General features: G+C 45.2%; 2 protein-coding genes across 3 annotated transcripts in view; one reads left to right on the forward strand and one right to left on the reverse strand.

Annotated features, from left to right (window-relative positions):
- The window catches only part of LOC106815053, a 14,856-nt gene extending 6,230 nt beyond the window's left edge, over nucleotides 1-8,626 (reverse strand). The window contains exons 1-4 of the mRNA XM_014819480.1: nucleotides 8,508-8,626; nucleotides 8,104-8,256; nucleotides 7,835-7,914; nucleotides 6,528-6,887 (exon numbers count right to left, since the gene is read on the reverse strand). Of these exons, the coding sequence (XP_014674966.1) occupies nucleotides 6,528-6,887; nucleotides 7,835-7,914; nucleotides 8,104-8,256; nucleotides 8,508-8,556 (642 nt within the window). The 5' untranslated portion in view covers nucleotides 8,557-8,626. The remainder of the gene's footprint in view (nucleotides 1-6,527; nucleotides 6,888-7,834; nucleotides 7,915-8,103; nucleotides 8,257-8,507) is intronic.
- Nucleotides 8,627-10,437: 1,811 nt separating this feature from the next.
- The window catches only part of LOC106815056 (translation initiation factor IF-2, mitochondrial-like), a 33,717-nt gene continuing 33,204 nt past the window's right edge, over nucleotides 10,438-10,950 (forward strand). For both annotated transcript variants that reach the window (XM_014819482.1, XM_014819484.1), the window contains exon 1: nucleotides 10,438-10,540. The gene's annotated coding sequence lies outside the window, so the exon portion shown is untranslated. The remainder of the gene's footprint in view (nucleotides 10,541-10,950) is intronic.

Genomic DNA, 10,950 nt, shown 5'->3' on the forward strand with positions numbered 1-10,950 from the left:
GTGTGTGTGTGTGATGTGTGGTGTGTGTGTGTGTTGATGTGTGTGCGTGTGCTGTCGTGCGTGTGCGTTTCGTGTGCTGTTTTGTGTTGTGTGTGTGGTGTTGTGTCGGTCTGCTGTGCGGTTGCCGGCGTGCTGCTCGCGCCGCGCGGCGTGTGTGTGTGTGCATGTGTGCTGTATTGTGTTATGTCGTTCGTTGGTGCGTGTGTGGTGTTGCTGACGTGTTGCGGTGTTGTGTGTCGATGTGTGTGCGTCGTCCGTGTGTGTGTGCTGTGTGTGGTCGTCGGTGGCGTCGTGCGGGTGTGTGTGTGGTGTGTGGTTGCTTGCGTGACGCGCGCACGTGTGCGTGTGTTTCCCTGCACACGTGGCACGTGGTAGTGAACAGCGTTTTTGACTTGCATACGAATCATGATACGAATAGACGTAAGTGCGTGAATCTGTGCTAAGCGTGGGCGAAGAGAAATATTATACTAAGTGTCTTTATATATTTCGATGCGTGCTGTGCGGTGGCGTGTGGTGTTATTCTAATTAACTAGGCAATATGATCAGTATATATGATGCGAAACGAATGCTATCAAAAATCAGTCATATTCGATTATTATTCATAATTGACAAAGGCATATTGAAGTCATATTGATTACTTACTTCTGAGATATATAGTATTATATTTCCACAACGTATAAACTTGTGAACTTACTCTTCGCAGATATTGCTTGCCAATGGAAACGTGCTATTCCAAGTTTGGTTTCATCAACTATTCACGCGTGCTTGCAGAGAATATTGTATGACATCTTCTCTCAGGCAATTGCTGCTACGGTGAGGTCCTCAAGAAAATGAGAGTGCAATGAGACCGAACTGAACTGCGTCAGATCAGGAAAGCACAATTCGAGCAAGTAGACATCCTACCTGAGTTTGATGGATCGTGTGATATAATTGCATCTATTTATGTTTATTGTGTAAAGCCCAATGTCATTCAAGGACCTACCGCCGGAGGCACACACCACAGCGCGCACACACCACCACACTTCAAACGCACACCCCAACACGCAACACACCCCACACGCACACACACACACGCACACATGACGCGATTACACCGCACACACGCACACACACACACACAGCACGACATCGACGATGAACATGAACAGAAAGCGAATGCCGAACTGGCGAAAGAAAGCCAAATGTGCTGCATAAAACAAATACAAATTGTCCATTATCTCCAGTTTAGTTTCACACTATAAATTTGTGTGCGTTTTCAGACTATAATCACTGCAGCCATAGCGAATTGAGTGAAATCTAAAACTCTCTCCCCCTCTCTCCTGTCGTTTTTCACTACTGCACTTATTGTCTTTATGTAATAAGAGCTAGACCGGGACATGTAATTATCCGTGAGACATATGTATATTACCAATGACAATGTTCATAGTGTAGTGATATGTCTAGTATATTACAAGTATATAGCATTTGCATGATCCTGGCAATGATACAGCTTTGTTGTTTGGAATACTGTTTTCTAAAATACGCAGACATGTAATTTATGTAGCCCCAAGCTGTCATGTGCCGTGATTCTTAGGTTCGTGACTTTGTCGACAATTCCTCGAACATCTACCGGTAAATCAGCCGACAACTACCGGACAACAAATACGTCTATTGATGCTTAAGTTAATGTTGTCTCAAAACATCATTAACTAAAATTTTTATCCCACACAATAAATAAAGCAACAAAAATATACAAAGGCATAAATAACGGTTACAATGACAATCATGCTGTTCATTCCCAAAATTGCCAACGGAATGTATAAACAGAATTGTGAAAACTGATAATTGTTGATGTACACTATTAATTTATGAGAAAAGACAAACGGTATACGTAGTGGTGTGAGCGAACTGTTTATGCAAAGGTTAGACGTTGCCTCGCAAAAATCTTTCGCGTACCATTTTTCAACTAATATAGGCGTTTTAGCGATTTTTTCTTTCTCATCTTGCTTTCTCCTTCTCGCTCTTTTCTCTATCCCGTTCCATCCCCTTCTCCCTAGCAATCTATCTATTTCTCTCCATTTCAGCCGTAGTAGGTCGCGCGCGTGATGGTTCGCTTAGCACGGGGCAGCAAATCTCCGTATTGAGAAATATGTGTGTAATGAGTAAAGTGCTACACCGTTGTCGGCGCCTGTTAACGGATACCTATCCCAAGACGAAGTTATTTAGTGGTGATGCCGGTAGAGATCTTGCATTATAGTATCACACACATAACCACGATCTTACAACAAATACTCACTTGGATTCATTCGGTTTCCTTCTAATTCTTTCTTACTCAGTCTTTCTGTGATGCTATGCGCGTTTATTGGACTGACCGTATTCTGAATTTAACGGAGTCACATAGACGCGTTTGAACCGACAAAAGATGGGCGCTATAGAGTCCCTTAATTATAGAGACTATCTATTAGGCGGACTCTAGTGGCAAGGACAGCAGCCTGAATAATATATCATCACGGTGGGCATTAAAGGGCATCACTGATTCTCTGTTTCGTGAACTATGTGCTGAGCATCCGAAGCCAACACTAATAGACCCCTACTGCCGGAGAAACCAAACTTATCGCCCCTCCGTGTAGGAATATGTCACATTCTATTTTGCATTCCATAATTTGATGTGCAACAAAAATGACTCTTAGGGCATCTGCAGTATCTATTTGCCATTAGGATTATAGTTTTGCGAGCACATTTGAATTACTCGAGGCCGAACGATTTGCACATTTCGCTATGATTTCATATGCGATGTTTAACAAAAAACGCCCTTCATATCAAAAACGTAAGTAATCGTCTGCTTTGCGTTTTCGAGTCTATTCACCGCAATGGTCGATGAAATGTATTCCCAATGCGTATTCACAATGTATCGATGAAACCAATGCGGTAGCGATGCGGGGGGGGAACTCCTAAAACACGCTGTTATATCCAGATGAGACAATGATACAAGATTGCGTGGCCACAGCTTTTGCTGTTGATCCTTTTTTTTTGCGCGCCTGCACGCGGATGAGACGCCGGCAGTCCGCGGGATATGCGCCACGCGAGCGCCGGGGATGTTCAAGTATGTCAAGGCGCTGTCCGCCAATAGAGAACGTGCGCCAAAATTCGAGGGGCCGGCGCACGTCTCCACAGCGGTCAGCGGATGTCTGTAAGTTTGTAAGCTTTCAAGCAGAAAAAATGAGCAATGCCTTGCCATTTAAAATAAAATTTGCAGCAAGGAGAGATCCGCTAGGGGGACGCGGTCTGATTGAGCTTAATTTTGTCTGGGCTTATTTAATTTTTTTATTTTTGGCTAATTTTTGTGTTTATTTAGAATTAGGGTTAGGGTAGGGTAGGCATTAGGTAGGGTTAGGGTTAGAGTTAGGATTAGGGTTAGGGTTAGCGTTAGGGTTGAGGGGATAACTGAATTTCTGCCAGCTACAAGTACACTAGATAAAGCGCCAGTCTCGCGGGATCACTATCTCTCGCCCGCAGACCTACTAATTTTAATATGAATGAGCACATGAATGCCTGTGGACACTTAATGCCGTTCGCGCCACTGTATCACCTGTGCTCTTCTGTTTTTCTTCACCATCCTTTCTGTGCTCGTTCATCGCTCGATCTAACAGTAGCGAGTGTGCATAATCAGCAGTATTTTTCTGGTGTAAGACTGCGTGGGCATAGTGCTGGGGGGATTCAAGTTGATTATCTACTTGATTAATTATCTCTTGCCTTCTCTAAGTTAGATTGTTCCGCATACCTTCCACAGTGGCCTGGCTTGAAGTCTTTGTATGCGGGCGGGGGCTCGGGGCAGCGGGCGGGGTGAGGAGGTAGCTGACCCGAAAGAAACCGTTTTCCCAGTGGCGTTGTATTATCGTTTAGTTTTTCATTTGGATTTCGCGGCGGAAACTAATGAAGCAAATAGACGCAAACACCGCGTCACTCGTACACACACGGCGACCACCACACACACAAGCACACACACACACACACACAACACACACACACACACACACACACACACACACACACACACACACACACATAGACACGCACACTCCCACTCACGCACGCATACACACACACAGCACACACACATCACACACACACACACCACACACACACCCTAGACACGCACACTCCACTCACGCACGCATACACACACAAACACGCGCGCGCACGCATGCACGCACACTCGCACGCATATGCGCACTGGCGCATCATACATGCACGAGTTATTTCTCGTTTACACGTGTGCGCGCCCGTTTGAATGCATAATATCAGGAGTAAGATAATATAAGATATATTATCTTATATAGCCTATATAATATAGCCTATATTATCTTACTCCTGATAATATCGAATTGGAAAGATATCTTTTTCAAGAGCAGATAAAGAAGGAGAGCGCTACAACGGCCTAAAATGCTGAAACCATTCTGCCAGTATTGAGTCGAATTAATAAACTTCCCCGTTGTTTTGACGATCCTTTGCCAGCTATTATTGATTAAGCTGTCGTTACCTTGTTCATATAAACAAACGCATTGTCCCTACGATGCCCCTACTGAAGATAATGAGCGCGTGAAAAATCTGGATTTTTCACCTAAAACCGACTCGGATATCAGTGTTTACTGCGTCCCTCACTCGAAGTGTTTCCGAGTGCTGTTGCTTCTGGTCGCCGCTGTGTAAGCGCCACAGTGGCGCTGACTCACGTAATACTACCTGAGTGGGCGTACCAGCGTGAGGACGTGGGCGTGAGGTGCGGCAGAGGCTGGGGCGTCCATCACTATGGCAATCTATAACAACGTCATTCGCGGACAGCGCGAGTGTTTCCCGAAGTTATAACACTTCGAGTGAGGGACGCAGTAAACACTGATCTCGACGTCGGTTTTCGCGATTAAAATACCATATTTTCAACCGCTCTTTGATCTCAGGCGTAGGGCATCGCTAGGCGACATGCGGGTTTGTTTGTATATGCAACAGGTAAGCAGCTAATCAATAATACTGCAAAGGATCGTCAAAATTAAACTGGAAGAAGTTTATTAATTTCGACTGAATACTGCAGCTGGTCTTCAGCATGTTTACCCTTGTACGCTCTCCTTCTTTGATACGGCTCTTGATCTTTTGTATATATATGGCTAGCCTATGAACGAACTCATTGATAAAAATGCTCATTCAAACGCAGTACACGGAAAATTTGGACAGTCTCTAATGAATATAATGAACACATTCAGTTAGACAAGTATATCAGTGCAATATCCTCAGATGCCTCGATTTTCTCCCCTTTGGCTGGGCAATGTGTATCTTGATACAGACAGCGTACACTCGGTACTAGCACATAGTAACACATTCTGCACGACAGCAAAAATAACCGCCCGTATTCTGCAATTGGGGGGATTGATCTGTTGTCCCACTTCGTGCTGGTGATGTTCGTGAATTCTGAATCCCTGGACGCCTTCCCAAAAGGATGGACTCGCCTGCTAACTGCCGTACAATTTGGAAACGGTGTGGTGAATCATGTGCTCGTTATAAAGACCGATGGCCATTTTCGCAATGCTCTTCATTTTATTTTGAAAAGCAAAGGTAATGTAGCAGGGTGTGCGTTGATTCAATGCGTAAATACGTTGGTGAAATACTCTTGAACGTGCGTACATCGTGACATTTATTCTGACGCATAGCCAGCTCGTTAATGACCCATAACTACATATTAGACATTCCTTCCATGCCGCTATACTAATGATCACAGTGCTTGTCGTCTCACTCAGTGGCAGTGGGTCATTCGTCGTTGACATTCTGTGCGGCACACCCGCACGCGCGTCGCGCCCCCCCCCCCCGCAGACCCCCCCCCCCCACCCGCACGCCAGAGACACACATTACACGGGAACCAGGAAGGAAGCGCATGCACAGACATACACAAATATGAAACACAATATTACATTCCATAATAATTTACGTTGAACATTGTACACACACAAAACTACACACTACACACCACACACACACACACACACACACAGCACAGCACACACACACACACACAGCACACAGCACACAACGCGCGCGCCGCGCCACACATTACACACACACACGCGCCACGACGCACGCCACACACACACACACACACACACACACACACACACACACACACGCGCGCGCGCTGCGCGCACACCATACACCACACACACACGCATGACATGGACGCACACGCATGCACACACAACACACACACACACACACACACACACACACACACCACACACACACACACGACACACACACACACACACATACACACACGCCACACACACGCGCAGCGCGTGCCTGCAGCTACGACGTGTGTAATCATATAGTATATAGTTGTATACGGCACGCAAGCGAGCGCCATGTATTGCATTCACACACACACGCACACGCACACGCACACACACACACACACACACACACACACACACATACGCGCACGCACGCACGGTAACACGTAAGCCGGTAGAACTTAGAGACTTAGAGATAGACAAGCGGCATATTCGCACCTGTATGTTGTGATTGTAGCTGACGTCGGTGCACGAGTTAGTGCCGATCGTCACCTTCATCGCCTCCCAGTTCTCGATGGCTTCGTCGATGAGACCCCTCAGCTCCATCACCGACTCGTCGGCGACGATTCCCAGCCTCTCCAGCTTCATCTTCCAGTCCTTGAACTGCGGTCCGGCGTCCTCCGTCCACTCCTTCAGCTTGTCGCTGGCAGCGGCACGCCACTCCTCGAGCTGATCTGCCGTTAAGTTGCCCAACTCGCTAAGCTTCTCCTTCGCGATGTCTTTCCACTTCTGAGCGGTTTCCTTCAGAGCCTCCAGCTGGCCGCCATCTTTAAATCTGGCCAGCACGCTAGTCAGGAGCTGCGAAATAAACGGGGATTACTTATACTTATCAATAGCAAAGCGCTGTGCATACATATAGCCAAGGCAGTTGGGAAATAAACGGGGCTTATACTTACCAATTCAATTCAATTCAATTTACTTCATTTACACTAATGAATTACATTTTGGAGGTAACATATTATTTAGGCAAGTTAATAGACAATGATAATAAAATTAAAATTTTATCTTTAGCAAAGGGCAGCGCATCCGTAGCCAAGGCAGTTGCAGTTGCATATATATCTTCGTGAAATTTGTTACGACGTTAGGACTTTATCCACATGAGCTAACATTTGTGCTACGCAGCAGTAATGTGTAGTTTAACGCGACAAACTTTGCAATGCAATTAACTAGTACAGAATTTAGTATACGTAATCAAATGAAGAACTAATTTATTCACTGAAACATATACCACGCGCATTCATGTAAAGACGTGCAAGGTATTTCGATAGAAAATAGTATATAAACGTATATAAATAAATTTATTATTGACACGTGGTTAGGCAAAACGGCAGACATAACAGAAAATATATGCATGGCGTAAGAATCAGGAAGAATTAATCGCTCACTCAACACGTGTTTTGGGTCCGTTCGTACGTTTTTTAATCCATGCCTACGTTATTATTTCTAACACGCGACGTGCGCCTAAGATGGATGGATTATAATTAAGATAGTCATGACCTTCGCACGCGTGTAGAGGAGGTTATGGTACAGACGTAAAATGGACAGGATTCTTAACTCCGTCAAGGGCGGAGGCCGCGTGTAGTGCGAGTGTAGTAGAGAGAGTGTATACTGAGATAAATTCACTAGACAGCAAACACCTCGTCGAGAGGTTGATTGTATCAAGAAGAGCTTCAGGGTGATCATTGCAATGTCAATGCATGTGTTCTTGAGAAAGTTTGTTAAAGAGTTTTTGTTACGATTCTTACCGTTTCGCCTACATCCTCCGCCTCTTCCAAAAACTCTGCTATCGAAGCTCCACCTTCACGCAAAGCTTCCTTGAGTTTCTCTATCGACGAAAATTGAAGCTATAAATATATCCATGACCTGAGTTAATTAATTGGTTCGAATATATTGCTGCGTGTAGTAAAAACGTAATAATTATGTATGAGTATGCTTGCAGCACTGCATCTGTGTTCAATAGCGCTAAAATAGTAATATGATCGTTATTAAATTGCAGTCAAAACTCACTACCCACCTCCGTTAGATAAAGACAGGGTGTGTGCATTCTCTTCATGATCAACACCAAATATTGCTTCTTTTATACTGTGTTTAACGTCATGAATGGCTTCCTTAACGTGATTTTTCCAATGTAATAGCGTTTGGATAATACCAGTAGGGCGGCAGAAACCTGTAAAAACATTTATAGTCGTAAACGTTCTATTGTTGACAATGGAATGCGAGCTATATAGATGGAATGCGAGCTACATAGTAGATATCCATAACAATTAATAGACATAACGGTATATGTATTTACGGGGAATAGTTTCGTATTATCTAAGCGATATAGTTAAAAGAATTAAAGTAATAGTTAGTTAATCTAGCTGTTTATATAATATCAAGAGCTAATAATACCTAATAATAATATATATATATACATACCACTCGTGAAAAGACTCATCAAAATGAGACAAACTACCACTTTCTTCATGATTACGTTAGTGATGTCCGTAGAGAATCGGTAATCGCGTGGAATGTCTCCAGGTAGAATGACGTGCTGTGAGTACTATAGAGGAGCATATTATATAGATAGCCGCGGGATGTAGCAGCGGATGCATCCGGATTGCCTTCCTGTAAGGGTCGCGCTGACCTGGGGCGATTCCAGGAAACGTGTGCGCACGGAAACGACAGTTCAGTGGGACGCGCACCTAGTTCATCTTTGAGTAAATGCAATACCCATAACTTGGGTGCATGGATGGGTGGATGGATGGATGGATGGATGGATGGATGGATGGATGGATGGATGGATGGATGGATGGATGGATGGATGGATGGATGGATGGATGATGGTGGATGGATGGATGGATGGAGATGGTGGATGGATGGATGATGGATGATGGGATGGATGGATGGATGGAATGGATGGATGATGGATGGATGGATGGAGTGGATGGATGGATGGAGGATGGATGGATGGATGGATGGATGGATGGATGATGGGATGGATGGATGGATGGATGGAGGATGGATGGATGGATGGATGGATATGGAATGGATGGATGGATGGATGGATGGATGGATGGATGGATTGGATGGAGTGGATGGATGGAATGGATGGATGGATGGATGGCATGGATGGATGGCATGGATGGATGGATGGATGTGGATGTATAGATAGATGGATGGGATGGATGGATGTGGATTGGATGGATGGATGGATGGATATGGATGGATGGATGGATGGATGGATGGATGGATGGATGGATGGATGGATGGGATGGATTGGATGGATGGATGGATGGATGGATGGATGGATGGATGGATGGATGGATGGATGGGTATGGATGGATGGTATGGATGGATGGATGGATGGATGGATGGTGGATGGATGGATGGATGGGATGGATGGATGGAATGGATGGATGGATGGATGGAATGGATGGATGGATGGATGGATGGATGGATGGATGGATGGATGGATTGGATGGATGGATGGGTGGATGGATGATGGATGGATGGATGGATGGATGGATGGATGGATGGAATGGATGGATGGATGGATGGATGGATGTGTGGATGGATGGATGGATGGATGGATGGATGGATGGATGGATGGATGGATGGATGGATGGATGGTGATGGATGGATGGAATCATGGATGGGATACGGATGGATGGATGGATGGATGGATGGATGGATGGATGGATGGATGGATGGATGGATGGATGGATGGCATGGATGGATGGAGTGGATGCGATGGATGGATGGATAGATTAATGGATGGATTGATGGCATGGATGGAAGGATGGAGGGACGGACGGACGGTTGTAGATGGATGATGGATGGATGGATGGAGGGACGGACGGACGGTTGGTAGATGGATGGATGGATGGATGGGATGGATGGCGGGCGGGCGGCTGGACGGACAGACGGACGGACAGATGGATGGATGGATAGATAGATAGATGAGTATTATGTTCTAGCCAGAAGGGCTACCGTGGTTGAGCTACTGCAACGGCTTTGTGTGAACAATATTAATGATATACGATAATTCATGAAATAGATCACCCACCACTCGGTATAAACGCATAATCACGCATATATATTCGCGTACACGATTGCACGCACACATGCACGCGCGCGCGTGCCGCGACCGTGAATTTTAATAGTTTTCTGGGTTACCTATTTTAGTTGTGAATAAAAGTTCTAATAAGTAAAATCACGGCTGACAATTCTGACCGGTCACTGTACGTTAATGAATCAACAATGATGCTGCCGGTAACCGGTCCCTATGCTCGGCGCCCGACTTTGCCGAATAATAACATGTGCTCGTAATCGCCGGCCTGTCTCTATTGGGCATGAGGATTTTTTGATACAAATAGACCAAATATACTTATAGTTATAATCAAAGCTTTATAATACTCTAGGCAGTATCAAAGATATATCGCCACAGTGAATGGCTGGCTCTAGTAATGGTAATACGTCGGGATATTATCTTCTTTACGTCGTTTATTACGTAATTCACCACGCGTATCGTCATTCTGACATTCAGAGCGAGTGGCGTGCCAGTACCGGTGACGGTGTACCGTAGCGTAGTCCTGTAGTAGTAGTACTAGACTACTATAGTAGTTACTACACTGTGCTCACATAAGTCATAGGGTTCTATGTCCCCCAGGGTACTGCCGGAAGGCCCGGAACGTACCCTGGTACAGTCCGGTATACCGGAACGTACCCTGGGTACAGTCCGGTATACCGGAACGTACCCTGTAGCTATCTAGCTGATATGGTAATACTAATACTAATAGTATAGGGTAGGGATAGGCGTAGGCCACTCCCTAAAACTCGTTAGTGGAGTAGGCGAGGTAGCGGTCCGGCATATTACAAG

This window comes from Priapulus caudatus, unplaced genomic scaffold, assembly GCF_000485595.1.
Source record: "Priapulus caudatus unplaced genomic scaffold, Priapulus_caudatus-5.0.1 Scaffold1031, whole genome shotgun sequence".
Taxonomy (NCBI): Eukaryota; Metazoa; Priapulida; class Priapulimorpha; order Priapulimorphida; family Priapulidae; genus Priapulus; species Priapulus caudatus.